Source organism: Aquarana catesbeiana, linkage group LG01 (genome assembly GCF_042186555.1).
Source record: "Aquarana catesbeiana isolate 2022-GZ linkage group LG01, ASM4218655v1, whole genome shotgun sequence".
NCBI lineage: Eukaryota > Metazoa > Chordata > Amphibia > Anura > Ranidae > Aquarana > Aquarana catesbeiana.
In genome coordinates, this window is record NC_133324.1 from 129,617,950 (window position 1) to 129,635,635 (window position 17,686).

The 17,686-nt window shown below is 41.7% G+C and overlaps 1 protein-coding gene across 1 annotated transcript in view; it reads left to right on the plus strand.

The window, feature by feature from the left end:
* LHFPL2 (LHFPL tetraspan subfamily member 2) overlaps positions 1 to 17,045 on the plus strand; it is a 162,313-nt gene extending 145,268 nt beyond the window's left edge. Inside the window, exon 4 of the mRNA XM_073623816.1 lies at positions 9,961 to 17,045. Coding sequence (XP_073479917.1) covers positions 9,961 to 10,217 — 257 coding nt within the window. The 3' untranslated portion in view covers positions 10,218 to 17,045. The remainder of the gene's footprint in view (positions 1 to 9,960) is intronic.
* The last annotated feature ends 641 nt before the right edge of the window (positions 17,046 to 17,686 follow it).

Consider the following 17,686-nt stretch of genomic DNA (forward strand, 5'->3'; position numbering starts at 1 on the left):
GTTCCAATTAATTCAAGCCCGTGGTGATTGTCTTGACTTTCTAGCTGTCCTCAGTTACAGGGCTTGGTGGATTTACTGTGTTGTTTTTTTTTTTAAGATATTTTAGTGGCTTATTAGGTAACAGTTTGAGAAATGTCTTGTTGGGTGAGCTGATAATGGTTGGCCTTCTACCTTGCTAACACATTGTGCATTTAAAGTGTATGTGTTTTAATTTCAGAAACCCCCAACCTAAATTAAAATTTGGTGGCTCCTGGTGCCTGGGGGCACCTTTTAGGTATCTTCAGGAGGCCCCAAATTTCAGAGTGCTCTATTATGTACATTCCGACTTTAAAGCCCAACTCTGGGCAGAAAACTCCCTCCTTCCTACTACCTTCTAGCTCAGTGGTTCTCAACTCCAGTCCTCAGGACCCACCAACAGGCCAGATTTTATGTATTACCTTGGGGGAGATGCAGACAAGAATACTGCAATCACTGAGCAACAAATTATATCAAATGTGAAGTATTTCTGTTATCTTGCAAACCTGGCAAGTTAGTGGGTCCTGAGGACTGGAGTTGAGAACCACTTTTCTAGCTGAATACTGGAATGCAAAAAAAAAACTTTCTAAATACCCTTCTACCCAAACCTGCTGTCATGTGGCTTGCGGGTCCCAATCTTCACTCCACTTCTGCTTTGTTCTGGCGGGGTCCTTCTTTGGGTGTCCACTGCCTGAATGATGTGGACACTTTCTATTGGCTGCCCAGCGGTGGGGTTCTCAAATTTGAAAGAGAAGTGACGTTGAGAGATTAGTATTATTACAGGTATTTTTTATAGCATTGTCAATTTACGCAGCGCTTTGCATAACTGGAGTATCTGGCGGAAACCCACACAGGCAGAAAATGCAGAATCTAGGCAGATAGTGCTGTGAGACAGAGAGGCTGCAATACCGTTCCAGGTGATACAATACAATACAGTACTGAAGATCTGGTGCTGGTCCAGTCCATGAACTGAAAGACTGTCAAAGTATGTGCAAAAAAAGGTGACTGCACTTCAATCTTCAGAAATATAAATGCTTTAATTGTAAAAATCCACGCATAACATTACTAGGCCACGATACAACAGAACTATAGCAGCAAGGTTAACATGTTTCACAAACCAAGTCACGGTCACCTCTTTTGCGGTCATCTCTTTTGCACATACTTTGACAGATAGTGCCGCGGTTGGGATTCGAACCAATGACCCCAGTGCTGCTAGGCATAAGTGTTAACCACTTAGCCACTGTGCTGCCCATCCCTGCATGTCTGGATCAGCAGTCCCCACAGCAGGAAACGGCAGTGGTGATGGTCCCAGACAATGGACTTGGGTGAAAAAACTTGCATCGCCATTTAAGCCACAAAAAAAAAAAAAAATCCCATATGTAATAATCCTTTAGGAGGGTGGGAGGTAATGAGAAAATTTTCAGTTTTAACCAGAGCTGTACTTTAAGGAACATGAGAAAATATGTAGGCTGCCTTTGTCTCCAGAAATTGCCTAGCTGTTCTGTAGGTCCACAGGTTTTCATTTTCTAAGGCATTCACCTGGAACAGATCACTGACTTCCCTAATTACATGCTTGTTTCAGGTCATTGACTAAAACTTTTGGGGTCAGAGACCGGCAGACAACTTTTTTTTTTTTTTTTGAGGTCAGCAATGGCAGACTCCCATATTTCTCTCAATGCTCAAGAGAAATGGCATGAATGAGCTTGAGAGAAGAAACTGAGGTCAGTATGTGAAGAATAGAGCAGCCTTGGTTTGACTGTTTCCAGGCTGTTATAGCCATCAATTGAATGGTGTTAGAAGTTTGAGTTTTTTTAATTCACAACCTTTATTGACCAACTTTAGTTAAGGTGTAAGATCTTCAAACTGGTTCCAAAAGCTTGCATCTTACAGTGAACAAATATCTGTTGATCTTTTCAAAACGAAGAATGAACAGCATTTTTAACCTACGATGGGACTACAGAACACCTTCCCTTGTGTTATGCAGGAGTGGTGTACTGTAGTCCCGTTTTTAGGGTGCCAGTTCTGTTTCTTCATGAATATGTACAGTGAGTGTGTTACTGGCAGGATAAGCAGGTTAAAAAAGTTAACATTGTTTGAAATTGAGGAGCTTTAGAAGTTAATAACTGGTTAATAACTGTACAATTTTTACCCATTTTACAATGGGAGAACAAGTAGTATAGATGAGCAGCTCTTTAATTGATAATACCTGACTTGTCCTGAGAGCATGTACTCTAGCAATGGGTTGTAGTGCACTCTTGTAACACTTCAAGCCTTCAGCTCTGCTGGGAGGAACGGTAACCATGCCCATGCGTCCTGAAAACGTCAGAAGCCAGGACAGGGGTAAGTTGTGTTTTTATTCCTTTTTGCTTGGGTGCTCCTCCTTGTTGCCCAGCTAGATGTAGCTCTCTTGCAGAGAACAGGGCGCACAAAGGGAGCAAGGGCTAAGGAAAATAATTTACATATTCATCATGGTCTAGAGAAAATCAGCAGTTAAAGGGAGTTCCAGCCTGTAAAAAAAAAAAAAAAATTAAAACTCAGCAGCTAGAAATACTGTAGCTGCTGACTTTTATTATAAGGACACATACCTGTCCAGGTATCCCACGATGTTGGCACCCCTAGCCGATTCCTCAGTTGGCTATGGGTGCAGGCGTGGGCATCTTCACAAAGGGAAACAGGAAGTGAAGCCTTGCTGCTTCACAGCCTGTTTCCTACTGCGCATGCATGAGTCACGCTGTGCTTTCTGAATGATCCCGTTGTCTTTTGGGACCTGTGTGTCTCCCAGAAAGCAGCAGGGGGGGGGGCAGAAATTTCGCTGCTCGCCGTCTAGCGATCTTAACCAGAAGTGGGAGCGGGTACCAGGTTTTGACAGGTATCCGCTCCCCCCCAAAAAGTGCCAAATGTGACCGGGGGTGGGGGTGGGTGGGTGCAAACAAGGGGAGTTTCCCTTTTTGGGTGGAGCCAACTGTAAGGCTTTATTCACACCTAGCCATTTTGAATTATGAGTGGAATCACTGCGATTCTGTCCATGATTTGCAGCAAAGTGCGGGATGCATTTGCGATGCCATTATTTCTCAATGGCACCCTAAACGCAGTGCGATTGCCGACAAATCACGGCAAAATCGCAGTATGCGGGTTACCCAAAAGAAGTTTCCGAAACTAGGCGTGAATGGAGCCTAAGGGTTTTTTTTTTTTTTTTTTTTTTTTTTTTTCAAAGCCCAGTTCAGCTTTAAATATAGTAAGTAGGGTCATTCTTTTTTCAAAATAAATATTGATAAATTCCAACGGACCAGAGTTTGTGTTTTCTCTCTCCAGTTGCTGTTCCCAGCAGCTGACATTCACACCCAGCACTCTGACATACATTCCTCTTCACGCGGAAGCCCGAGCTCAGACATCGTTTTTCTATTCACTATGAAATTTGACAGATGTGTTTTCAATCCGTATACCCAACTTCCCATGCCTGTGCTCACATGCATAAGCTGTGATTTCCAGAATGAGTAAGACCATTGTAATCCACTGTATATTGACCTGGACGGGGGCCAGGTATTCACCAGTGTGACGGCTCAATGTTTTGTCTCTCTTCTCCCCCCCAGCAGAGTGTGCCGGTAGAGTGGAGGACTCGGAAAGTGATGCCCCGTAGTACAGACTAGTGTAGAGATGCCTGCCAGGGGAAGGAACTGAAATTAAGAAATTAAACCACATTGCGTAGTTGCAATAAATACGGTCAGCACTTATGTAGTAGCTATCAGACAGTTGAGAACCTAACGCCATAGAAAAGTGTCTGTGGCCACCCCTTATATCATATGGTATGGATAGATCAAACTTTTGCACTGGGAAATTTTTTTTTTCTGATTGAGACCTGGTCAATGTTCCATGCAGGAGCTGCCACAGCAACTAAGATTTAAGTCCTTGTGTGTGTTGTATGGCAGTTATAGGCATGCATACTCTCTATTTTTTTTTAAAGCTTTAGTTTTTGCATGCACTAGGTAGAGGCCTTCTTAAGCAAAGAATCATGGGTCTAAACATTTTTTCGACATTTTGGAATCCTTTGTCCAAACCCTACCAGTTGGTACGCAACAGTCTATAGTGAAGTGTTTCCAATGTACTCAGTGGTATCAAGCTGGATTGTTATTTAATGATCCTTCAATTGATTCCGTATCCTCCACCTAATTGTGATTATCTGTTAAACCATAGTTAAGGTCTCCTCCCTTTCCATCTCCACCTTTCAATTTTTAACTGACCGCTGTTCATCCTGGTGCTCACTAACTTTTTTTAAGAACTGTATATTTTTATTTTCAATTCTTTCTTCGGCCAAATCTTGCGTCTGCTGACATTGTTAAATGCGTTCTCACCTAAAATATAAATTAAAAATAAAAGCTTTAGATAGACTTGGGAGGAGTAAATATGTCTGTAAAAGCTTTTGTTTCTGCCCATGAATTTGTTGGGAAGATTTAATCTGCTTCTTGTTCCTGTGACAGGACAAGAGATAAGAATGGTTGCCACCAAGACGGGCAGAAATAGACTGTAAAAATAACCAACAGTTGTAACATGACAGAAGCTCTAATCTTTCCCCATATATTATTAAATGTTAAAGAAGAAGTAAACCCTGATGGGTTTTACTTCCTCTCTTGTTCCCTGCAAAGTAAGAGCATCACATACTAGCCCATTATGTGGTACTTACCTGCAAACGAAGCCCACGCTGTCCCCGCTGGTGACAGCATCTATCTTCGCCCCTCTTTCCAGGGCCACGGACTTTGGCTCTGTGACTGGTCGAAACCGCGTGACGTCACTCCCGTGCGTTTGCGCCGGAGCCGCCAGTCACGGTACTCGCTCGGGAAGAAACAGCGCGGAGGGACATTTCTTCACCGCGCATGCACTGATGACATTGGCGCACTAAAAAGTTAATATCTCCTAAACGGCACACGTTTAGGAGATATAGTACCTATAGGTAAGCCTTATTCTAAGCTTATCCTTAGGTACAAGTTATAAAAAGGGGGGTTTACAACCACTTTAAGCCTTTAAGAAAATTACAATAAATGTATATATTTTTGCAGGAAAAAAGGTACATTTTATTTTATTTTTTTCCCACAAGAGTCTGCAAAACCACCTATGATCAGTGGATCGCGGGTGAAATATCAGGCTCCTGCACACTCTCCCTCCAGCTTTCTACCTGTACCTCTGCATGGGCTTTCAGTTAGAAAGCTGGAGGAAGTGTCAATAGACTATAAAGTTTAGAACACACGATCAGAAAATTGGACGAAAAATACCACTTTTGAAGCCCTTGCATGTTAATCTGATCATTAGTACACAGCTTTCAGGAGGCGATCACGACAGTTCATGTGAAATTATCCGAAAGGACAAACACGAAAATCTTTCTTGTACGGTACCAGATAGTGCCATTTTCGTTCAATCAGCACAGTATTTGTCTGCAAAAATTGGAAGACCAAGACCACGCATGCTTAGAAACAAAAGAATACATTACAATACAGCACATTACATCACTTCCAAAGTTGGATTCCGTGGTATGAGAATTCTGGTTGTGTGCAGCAGCCCTCCTCAGCCCGCCTAAAAGTTACCTGTGGTCCATCTAGATCCAGCGATGTTGCAAATAAGACCGGGACTCCCCCCCCCCCCCCTCATTGGCTGAGACAGCAGCGCGGTGCCATTGGCTCCCGCTGCTGTCAATCAAAGTCAGTGCATCAATGAGGAGAGAGAGGGGACAAGGTCGGTCCACAGCTCCATGTCTGAATGGACACGGAGCTGTGGCTCAGATGCCACCATAGCAAGCTTCTGGCTGTGGGGGCACTCAACAGGAGGGAGGGGCCAGGAGGGTCTGGGGCTGCTCTGTGCAAAACCACTGCACAGAGCAGGTAAGTGTAACATTTTTTTTTTTTTTTTTTAAAGAAAATAAAAAATGAGACTTTAGTATCACTTTAAGTTCAGATCTCTGTGAATGAATGACATGGCAGTGCTGACAGACTGTGGGGGAGAGGAACCCCTGCCCTCTGTCACAGGAGATGGGGCTTTGAGGGTGGTGTAAGGGTGCTTAGCAAGAACACGTTACTCCCTAAATACGAATGTAACATGTTACTACGGTTGAACTTAGCCTTTAAACAAGAAATGCTTGTTGTAGTCTGTCTCCCCACTGGAGATTTTTCCCAGCAGCAAATGAGGGGAACTCTATCCAGTGGGGTCAATGAAAACAGTAAAATCCTTATAGTAGTTTTATCCCTACCCCTATCCAAAAGTATTGGGTAAAGTCGGGCTTTAACTGTGTTTTTAACCACTTCCCGCCCGGCCTATAGCAGAATGACGGCCGGGTGGTGCTGACAGACGCGAGTAGTGGAGAGCCGATCAGCAGCTCTCCCGATTGTTTATCAGCGCAGCCCGCCCTCAGATGCCTACACTAGACCACCAGGGAAGCCCCCAGCATGTGGATGGCCAGGTACATCCCCATGGTCATCCACATGTGAAAAAATATTCCCAAAATATGCCAATCAGTGCCCACAAATGGGCACTGAATGGCACCTCTGTGGCATGTTACAAAACAGGGATGCCCAGCAGTGCCACCCATCAGTGCCCATCTGTGCCGCCTACGAGTGCCCAACAGTGCCGCCTACGAGTGCCCATCAGTGCCGCCTACGAGTGCCCATCAGTGCCGCCTACAAGTGCCCGTCAGTGCCGCCATATTGGTGCCCGTCAGTGCCGCCATATTGGTGCCCGTCAGTGCCCGTCATTGAAGAAGAAAACGTACTTATTTACAAAAACAGTAACAAACAAAGAAAAACTTTTTTTTTGTTCGAAATTTAAAAAAAACAGTCTTTTTTTATTTGTTGCGCAAAAAATAAAAATCACAGAGGTGATCAAATACCACCAAAATATAGCTCTATTTGTGGGAACAAAATGATAAAAAATGTGTTTGGGTACAGTGTAGCATGACCGCGCAATTGTCATTCAAATGCTAAAAGCTGCAAAATTGGCTTGGGCAGGAATATGTATAAATGCCTGGTATTGAAGTGGTTAACTTTTTTTTGTTCTGACTAATTTAGAGAGAGATTTTATGATATTTAAACTGTGTCTCACTGCTTAGAATGGCTGTTTTCCAAGGCACTGCTAAAACATATCAAGGTACAGTGGGGAAATTTGTGTCCTAATGCCCCCCTTTATCTTCAGTTATTTTTAAATATTTAGCCATCCTCCCTGGAACTTTTGTTTGAGGCATAGGTGAAATGTCATTGTGTCCTTACTGCTCAAAGATTGGCTGTCTTAGTTGACAGACGGTAAGAAAAAGCCCAAAGCTGTCCAAGGGTCAGCAAACACTTTGGAGGAGAGGCTTATGTCAACTACAGTATGGACACTGCTCACAAAAGAAGACCCGCCAATGCATGGGAGAGGAACTAAAGCTCATCTCCATTCCGATAAACACCACTTTATCCTGTTCATTTTTTATAGAAATATGTGAAATAATGTGAAATCTTCCCTCATATTCACTTCCCATAATGCCATGAGCATTAGAACACAAAGTTTGAAAGGAATGGCCATTTGGCCTCTGTTGACTCGTAGTTCTAACAATGCATCTTTTGGAGCTTGGAGAGGATGAGCACAGGATTTTGATTATCATTGTGCCCTCTCATCATTCACTTAGCAGCAGGTGACCAATATTTACTGACCATCTGTAATAAAGAAAAATTGGGTCACCCACCTGTTTGTGCAGTGGGGGAAGGTTAATCACAAGAGTGACTGAGCAAAAGTAGAAATATCTTAGGGTACTAAAACAGTTCGCTTGTATATAGTGCTGCACGATTCTAGGAAAAAATTAGAATCATGATTTTTTTTTTTTTTTTTTTTTTCGCTTAGAATAAAGTTCACGATTCTAAAGAACTTTTTTATTTGAAAGATTTACAACCCCTGAAAATTAGGTTATCAAACAAGATGGCAATGAAATTAGACATAATACTCCTTTGCTTTAATCAAATTTAAAGAAATGTAATGAAAAATAATGTAATGTGTGATACAAAAAAAATTACCATTGTTGGGGTCTTTTTTAGTACTCGCCGATACCAATTACCGATACCTACCGCACCTTTTTTGTTTACATTTCAGCTGTCAGCAGTGGTACAAAGCATTGAAAAGTAATTTTACAAATGAAATAAATGTATTTTTAATTTTGCGCTTTTTTTTTAAAATGTGAATTGTGTTAATATATGTTAAAGGTGTAAAAATATTAATGAACAAAGCAAACAAAAAAAAAAGTTTAATTATCAATAGTTTATAAAATAGAAGTAAAAAAAAAAAAAAAAAATCGGCAGGAAAATACTAATTAAAGTGGGAAGGAGAATAAGGAGTTAATAAGGCTGATTAGAGTAAATAAAGGGTTAGCAAGGGGTTAAACAGGGGAACAATTTAACCACTTGCCGATCATCTTCCGCATATATACTGCGGCAAGGTGGCTCGGCTGCGCAAACCGACATACCTGTACGTCGGTCTGTGCATGTGGTACTGCAGGCACGCGCCACGGGAGCTCGCCTGCGGGTCCGGTGGATTCTATGTCCACTGGCCATCCACAGTCTCAGTGAAGAGAGGCAGAACAGGGATCTGCCTATGTAAACAAGGCGGATCCCCGTTCTGACAGGGGAGGAGAGGGAGAGATCAGCTGTTCTTAGTGATCAGGAACAGCGATCTCTCTCTACTCCCAGTCCACTCCCCCCACAGAAGTGGATAACAAAATCCAAAACACATTTTTTTACTTGACAAGGTTGCTTTAAACTGACTTCAATTGCAGACTGAAAGTGGTGTTCCACCCAAAAAAAAAAAAAAAATGCATGAATGTGCCAAAAAAAATTTGGAAAAAAATTATTTTTATACTCACCTCTAAATGGCTGTTGCTAGAGGGATCCCTTGTAGTCTGCCTCCTTCAGTTCCTGGGCTGGTGACATCACTTCCCCTCGGCGCAGGAAGGGCTCAGCTCTGCCCCCTCCCTCTTGTCAATCATCAGATGACTGAGCGGCCAATCATGGCGAGCGGCGCCGCTCACGCATGCGCAGTGAGTGCCCGGCTGTGAAGCCACAGCCTGGCGCCCACAGTTGCAATGCTGGCACCGTTGAATGGAGGGGGAGACGAATGGGGCTTCTATCCCCCGCATCGCTGGACCCTGGGACAGGTAAGTGCCCGATTATTAAAAGTCGGCAGCTGCAGTATTTGTAGCTGCTGACTTTTAATTTTTTTTTAAAAATGGGAACTCCTCTTGAAGGTCATCCCTTTTTTGATCTGTAAATGATTAAACAGAACGATACAATGTCTCTTTTATCTTTCTCTTTCAGCTGCTGAACAATGTTGTTGAAAAACATTGCTGGCTGCCTTTTTTTTTTTTTTTTCCACAGCTGTAAACAGGGAATTGCTCTGCACTTCTACATGAATCGTGGAAATGCTGGAGTAAGATCGTGGGGGTGTTGAATCGAGATCATAATCTTTTAACGATTCATCGGCAGCTCTGCTTGTATGTATATTAAAACTGCAGGGACAAAAAAAAAAACTGTAAAAATACTCTGCTGCAGCCGTGACTTTGCAAAACAGATATTACCTTGTAAAAATAATTGCATCATCACTGTGCTGTATATATACTTAGCAGAGCTGTGGTGAGATCTAGAAGGTCCACCAAGTACAAGCTTCCTGTAGGGAGGGGGTGGAGACAAGACCAGTCACCCTGCACAAGAAGAGAGAATAGCAGTGACTAGTCTTTATTACAGGAAGCTCCTGCAAAAGTAAATGGTTTTTATGCTGGAATACTCACAGATCTGAAAGAATAGATTTAAGTAAAATACACATGTCTGTTATATTTAGACATATTTGCTTAGTTCAGATGTGGCTGTTCAATGGTTTGGCTGATTTGACAATTTGTAATGCATCAGAACCCCTTTAGTAACCCCATTTTTTCCCCCTGTTTTTCAGGTCTCTTCCTTATACTTGGCCTAATTCTGTACCCTGCTGGTTGGGGTTCCCAGAAGGTTGTTGGTTACTGTGGACATTATGCCTCAGCGTACAAGCTCGGAGAATGCTCTTTGGGCTGGGCTTTCTACACCGCCATTGGAGGAACCGTCCTCACCTTCATCTGTGCCGTCTTCTCCGCACAGGCTGAAATCGCCACCTCCAGTGATAAGGTTCAGGAAGAAATAGAAGAAGGAAAAAACCTCATCTGCTTACTTTAACGAGCAGTGATGTACTGACCCTGCAAAGACTTCAAAAAAAGGGATCAACTTGTTTACATGGCCCACGGCGCACATTCGTGGACTAATAATGTTCATAACGCCATGCTGCCTTTTCCTGTGTGAGAAGATCGTTAGTGGGACCTAAAGACAAGATGGTGATGCACAACACACAAAGTGCATCCATATTGACCTGTGTACAGAACTTGCCTATTAGAAGTATTCCCAGTTCTACAAGTCACTTTAAAACGAATTTCTCTTCCCATAGCATAAGGACAGCAATGTATTTCCGTCTGTTTTCTCCACTTTTTAATTTCTTATGTGTGCTATGTATGTGAGTGTTTGTGTGAATTTTTAATTTCCTGTAGCCCCTGCAGATCTCTGCATACCACTACTATTGATCAAACGTGTCAGGTAACTGGAAAATCTGTGCTTCTGTTCTCTCATGTGGTTCATTATGTGGTGCCAATGAATGTCTAGAAATTTTAGGTTTGGAAAGAACCACTGCAGTAAATATGGAAGGAATCACTTGCACATGGTCATTCCGGCAGGGCCTTAGCCAGGTCTATTTAGTGCATAATAGATTGCTACCACTGTGATATACTCAAGATGCCAACGTGTAAGCGAATAACCTCATTCCATAAGAGAGCCAAAGAGGCCGTTTGTGCCTTTTTAAAGTGTACCTATTTGCTAATACAGATGATGACCTTTTTGTGTGCTGAGGTTTCAGCTTCTCTCCAAATAAGGGGGCCCATTTAACAGATTTTGGAATAAAATCTTCTGTGTGGCTGATAACAAGCAATCGGCTTTTCTGTTTTATTTTATAGGATTAGACACACATATTCTGGCTGCAGTTGACAGCGCAGACTCTTCTTCTGTTAAACAAATACAAAAAAAATCTAATTTGATGTCAAGACTATTAAATTGAACCTGTAATTAATTTCAGACTTTTGAAAGTAAAGTCCTACCTAAGCACAACTACCACAAAATACCTGACATCTTTATTAGCCAGAAGAGTGTATTTTGTGCCCCTCTGATTTATTTAAAAGTTTATGTAACACTATGACTAAAACCTGCAAACTGCCATTCTGTTGTACAATAAGATTGCCTCAGTGGCTAGCATGGCAGCTGATGGAGCTTACCCATGAAGTCAGACCTTGGAGCACAAAAAAAGAAATTTCGGCTAATATAGGGAAACTTGTATTTTTTGGCATTTAGGTAGATTTTTACTTTTACATTTTTAAATTGAAAAAAATATAGGTTGACTTTAGTGGATTTTTTAGGGTTTTTTTATGGTATATTGATTCAGTGGACTAAATGGCAACCTAAATTGCAGTTGGCACACTTCATCCCTTTTATACCCTATTAGTGCAAATACATTTAACTGTAATGTACATTTACAAGACGGTTAATCAGCCTGTGATGACTTTGACTTGCTGAGGAAGGTACAGTCTGTAGCAGCTATTCTCACCCAGGGTTCTATGAAAACCTAGGGTTCCTCAAGAGATGGGGTTTATTCTCTTGCGCAATAAGTGGTGATGAGTTGACTTCTCCACCTGATGGTGCCTGTATAGTTATGAGCCCACTATCACTGGGCATGGTCAATGGCATAGGACCAGTGGATTCTCTGCTCTTTTCTCTCAGATAAGTAGTGCCTGAAACAAAATATAATTTTAGCTGTCTCTAAGGGTGGCATTTTTTACAATGACTGCCAATGTAAGGGGACATTCTTCTTTCAAAATCTAACTGATGATATATCTGTGAGCTATGGATGTATTCCTTTTGGTGGGGGTTCCCCAAAGTATGAATTTATTTGCAGGGTTTTTCAGGGGTAAAAAAAAGTTGAGAAAGGCTGGTCTTTAGTTTTCTGTGAATTCTAGTCCTGTTGGTACCATGATTAGACAGTTTATCAGAGAATTCTGTATGGTCACCATAAGAAAGACACTTGCCCCAAGGTCATAAACTTTTTTTAAATCCATTAGCTTGCAAACAGTGCAGCTACTTGCCATCACCTACATGTGTTTTCAGCAAGTGAGCCTGTAAAGCTGCTGGTAGTGTGGGTGGGAGTCCAGCAGCAAGAGGCTATTGCTTTATATTTATTGGCTTGTCCTTCATTTTCAGCAAGGCATACATCACATAAGCATTGGGTGCTGTGGCAGATACAGTTTGAGGAGTCCAAGTGGTGCACAGAGGATAAGTATAGATGTTGCAGTAACAGAGTGCTACCCTCTTCCTTAATTCAGCCTGCAAGGTCCGCTGTCCCACCTCTTGCCTTAACAGTAAGTGGCACTGTCTGGGAGTACACTGGTTCTGGTGCTCATCGGATGCTGTGGTAAATTAAGATTTAACATTCAAGCATGCAAAGACACAACTGAATGTATATAAAATATAAGCTTTGGCAATAGCACAATGTGGACGATTGGGGGGGGGGGGGCGGCCCACAGTAATCCATTACGATATTTGCTCCCGGGGTCTTTTAAAAGCACAAATTGTGCTTATTTATGTCATTCTGGACCAAATATTTGGTGCTCAGTGTTTACAGCAGTTCTGTTTTTCCCACTTCACTTTAAGGAGCAGGGTCCTAGGGGGTTTATATATAATGTCTTTGTGGGTTTTTGTGTTTCTTTTTAGACCTGGTAATTGTAAAATGTAATTCCAATCTTTCCATGTTCTTAGGCTCTTTGTCATTGATGTGAATAGTGATCTTTTGTCTGGCACAATGGTTTCCTGGAGGTAGTCATTAAGACTGTCATTATTATCCCTTTGTACAGATAAAGGATCATAATCATATGATTATCAGTGGATATCTGAGAAGGGGGTAGAGAAAAACAGGGCCTCTACTACTTTATCAGTTTTTGCCCAGCAGCAGTGGGCGGTCCGGGTCATCCACTATAGAACACGAGAATCTTCTACAATGCTTTGTACACATGAGATGCAGCAAGGATGCCTGCCTCTGATCTATGGAGCTGATATCACTGCGTCTTGATTGCAGTCTGGTTTTGAGTCCAGTTCAGCGGTTGTTTAAAATGTATGTCAAGGCAAAATACCATGCACATCTCCCCATGTAATATTAATTTAAAGACCCTGCAAGTACAGAAAAATACTAGTTGATAGGCCAGAAATGGACTCGTCCTGCTGTAGGCTGACAACATCCTAGTTGTCCCTTGCTAAACTGCTCAACTGCTCCCACTCTCAGAACTCTACAACATTAAAGTTACTAAAGGCAAAGCTTTTTTCCAGTTTTGGATGGATTAGAACACCTGTCAGTTTTTATTACTGTCTGTGTGCCCCCCCCCCCCCCCCCCTTGGGAGATTTGTAATAAAATCCCAAATTTTGGGTTGTCCCCAGAAAAGTGATAGAGGGGAAATCTTCCAATGGGGACACTAGTTCTGGTGACCTTAATTTTCAGGGATAGCCTCTTCCTTCCTGTTTTGGCTATGGTACAGGAAGTGAAGGGAAATCTCCCCAATGGCAAAAAATAATCTGACAGGGATTATTGCCCTCCCTTAAGTCCAGTACACACGGGCAGAATGTCGGAAGACATTTACTGGTACAAAAAATTCCGGGCGACATTCTGCCCATGTATATGCCCATCTGTCTGACAGAAGCCGGCCATGCATACTGGAAAACTAGCAGCCGATTGGAGTGTTCTGGTGGGGGGAGCGTCCTCTTGTCAGAACACAACAGCTCAGCTGTGTTAGTACAGCGGCTCCTGACCAGAGTTGTCAGGTTTTGTTTTTTTGCAACCCTGTGGGGTGTACCAGGCTTTACTCTATCCAAAATGAAAAAAAAAATGTTTTTCTTATAGTTCTACTTTAAGGCTAATCACGCTGGGGTCACAGATCAGAATTGGGTTAAAACTGGAAGTGTGCTGTGGACACAAGACCATTCTGGAATTTCTGACAAGATTATCAGTTTTTTTGGACTTGCCAAACGGATATAACAAAATGCTTCCAATTGTTTATTTAACAGACCATTAGGGAGCAAATAAAAACACCCCATTCTTCGGATTCACATATCTCCTAACCACCTACTTGTGGCAGTGCACATTGGCTTTGTGTCACTCATTAAATACGTTTACAGTTTTGTATTGCCATAAAAGTTGGTTTCCTGTGATGACAACACAGTCAGTGTGCAGTGCTTGCTCTGACCAGCAATCCATCAGTGATTCCTAAGCCTACCAAGCATGGATCAAAACTCGGCCAGTTCAGCAGGAACTGGCCAAATTTTCGATCCAATGTAGGGGCAAGCTGGTTATACACAAGTTTATCGATCAATCGACTTGTGTACAACCAGACTGTCGTTTTTTTTTTACTGAATATTCAGTGGCTATATTTAGCAACACTGATTGTTGTATTCTGATGGTATGGAAGGCTCACCGCGGTCAGAATACAATACCACAGTATGAAAGATTCCCCCATAAACCTAGAATGTTGTGGATGTGGAGGGTGAAGTCGGCTAATTTATTTTTATTTTTTGTCCAACCCGCTGGTTAAAAAAAAAAAAAAGCCCTGTATGGTCAGCCTTGGCTTCACATTGACCTGCCATGTGGATATGCTGAGCCCATCATCCTTCTTGTGTGCACACTGCATAGGTATTTCTCACCATGGACCTCATCAAAGGTGGGTGTGTGGCCAATACCATTAGTTTCACAGATGGCGAAATTTTGAAAGAATAATGAACTGATTTATAATCGTAGGTGAATAGGTAGTTATGGACAATTACTCCACTTTTCATACATGAGACCTTTTGCCTGTTCTCCATGAGAAATAGAGTGAAGGAAAGAGGTCAGATATTGTTGCCTGCACAGCAGAGTTTCTATTCGTATTTATTAGCAGGGGTATACCTTATTTTCACTGATATGTTATGCTCTTGCCCTATTTACTTCCGCCTCCAGTCTCTAAATAAAGTATGCATAAGCTGTGGAGTCTCAGGGCTTGTCTCCACTTTTGACTGAGCTGAACCACATAGAAACATGAGGAATATTCTGCACCATTTTAGGGAACATATAATGGTTTTGTACATATTTTATTTATTATGATCAGGACTAAATTTTTTCAAAAATATTTTTTTTAGTTGGGCAAATCTAAAATCTTGCACATTAAAATTTTGCATTCCTTTCTAGAGCCAGCAAGTTGAGCTTTAGGTTCATTTTCACATATTTGCAGGCTCTCATTAGATCTTGTGTTGAAAAATTAGTATTTCAAACTGCACTTTACACACGCAAGCAGATGGATGACTTCTTCTTTGGATGACTTAGTCCAAAGTTTTAGTCAGTGTAAAGGAGTCTTGGATCAGGCAAACATTGCTGTGCAATCTTTTAGCTAACCCATAATGCTTAGGGAATCCTATGTCAGTTTGTAATACAAAGGAGTGTGTATGTAAAACTGGTATGAAAAATGCTAAAATAAAATTGAACCAAAACCTTTAAAATGCAATAGTGCAAATGAAATGAAGAATAGAGAAGCACAGACCCTAAATGCAGTTCTTATCTGTAGAGTTTTCCCTTGCCCACGGACCAATGGAAGCAGCAAGATCTGATCACTGTCTATTACCATGTTTTTGAAGTGACTTTTCTGGACAATTTGCGAGGAGTGTTTGAGCCGGTGTGACTTTAGCACAACACTGCAATTTATCTAGTTTGTCAATAGTGCAAATGGGAGCCTGCAAACCTATAACTCGGCTCATTCCTAATCCTTGTGTAGATGTCTTCATAGTCTGCTTCCCTAGGCCTTATGCTGCTACTATGTCAGTTTCCTGGCAATGTTAACAATTTTCAACCAGCTTTGGTGGAGTCTTTTTGCAGTTGAAGCAAATATTGTTTAAAATAGTCGCTTGTGTGGTTAGCAATTCTGAGATTGAGTAAGCGATCCATTTAATGTTTAACGCCCCATGGAAACCCTGCTGTACAGTCTGGTAGCCCATTACCATTCTGATTCATGATCATTGCTCTAGAAGTACTAGGATGTGAAAGCTGATCTGATTTCTTAGATCTCTTCTTATTCCATTCTCTTCAAATATGTCCTGCAGGAACTCTATGTATGTCATCTCTGAGCACAATTCAAAATCAAAGCACAAATCTGAAATCTAACCATCTATCAGGTTGGACAGCCTTTTGTTGTACTTGCTTGGATCATGATTAAACTGTATTATTTACACTCATTCCTAGAGGGTAGCGAAGGGCAAACAACAAAATCGTGTTTTTTTTGTTTTTTGGGTTTTTTTTTTTTTTTGTTTTGTTTTCTTTAGAGGTTATTAATCGTCTTTGATCTGTGTACACAATTCATGTTATGTCTTATGTGCCATATCCTGTTCATGCAATTCAGAAGACACGTATCTGAAATGGACTATAGGACAAATGTACCAATCTCTGTAAAATAAAGTGCAATACCCTAAATAACTTTTATTATGAAGTGGTGTGCTATAAAATGTTTGTCCACACACACTAGAGGCTATCTGTCATGTTAGGCCTCATTCACACAGGTGGCTGTGTCTGTGCAGCCGCTGCATTCCCATATTACATGCAGCTCCAGCCGCTTAAAGACACGGCCCATTCACAGACTATGTGTTTAAGCGCAGGGGCGCAGTTTGCAACACGCCTGGCTAATAGAAGTTCCTAATTTGTGATATAACATGCCTTCTATGTGTGTCCGTAAAGGGTAACGTAACCTTTAACATTCTCGGAGAAGTAAAATGTGTTTGAACTTTTGTAAATATTCTGTTTTATGAAAGTCGCAAATAAAATATGCTTTGATACTGTGAGCTTGGAGTCCTTTGGGAATAAGGACAATCACACTCCTATTAATAAAGTGTTTTTTTTTGTGTGATTATATTCAGTGTTCTTTATTCATCTCAGGTACTTGTATAGCGCTGTCAATTTACGCAGCGCTATATATATATATATATATATATATATATATATATATATATATATATATATATATATATTACATTCACATCAGTTCTTGCCCCCATGGACCTTACAATCCAAGGTCCCTAATTCTCATTCATACATACAGCTACTAGGGCCAATTTAGACAGGAGCCCATTAGCCTGTCTTTGTAGTGTGGGAGGAAACCTACGCAGACACAGGGAGAAAATGCAAACTCCAGGCAGGTAGTGTCATGGTTGGGATTCGAGCCTCCACCCTTTTGCTGCTAGACGGAAGTGCTAACCACTTAGCCACTGTGCTGTCTTAAGCCTGGTACACAGCGATCTCCCCCGCTGAGCTATTGTGTCCTGACAGGGGACGGCCCCCTGCTAAAACACTCTGGTCAGTACTCTCAGCCATTGTCTGAGAATGCTGATGTGGAGCCGGTCGGCTGCTGGTTTTCCAGCATGCACGTCCAACAGAAGCCAGCCTGGCTGCCATACACACAGGCCAAATGTCAGGTTTTTTTTGTTGAACTGGCCAATGTACATTTGGCCCAAGTGTACCAGGCTTTAGTGTTGAGTTTACTTTGTTGTGCTT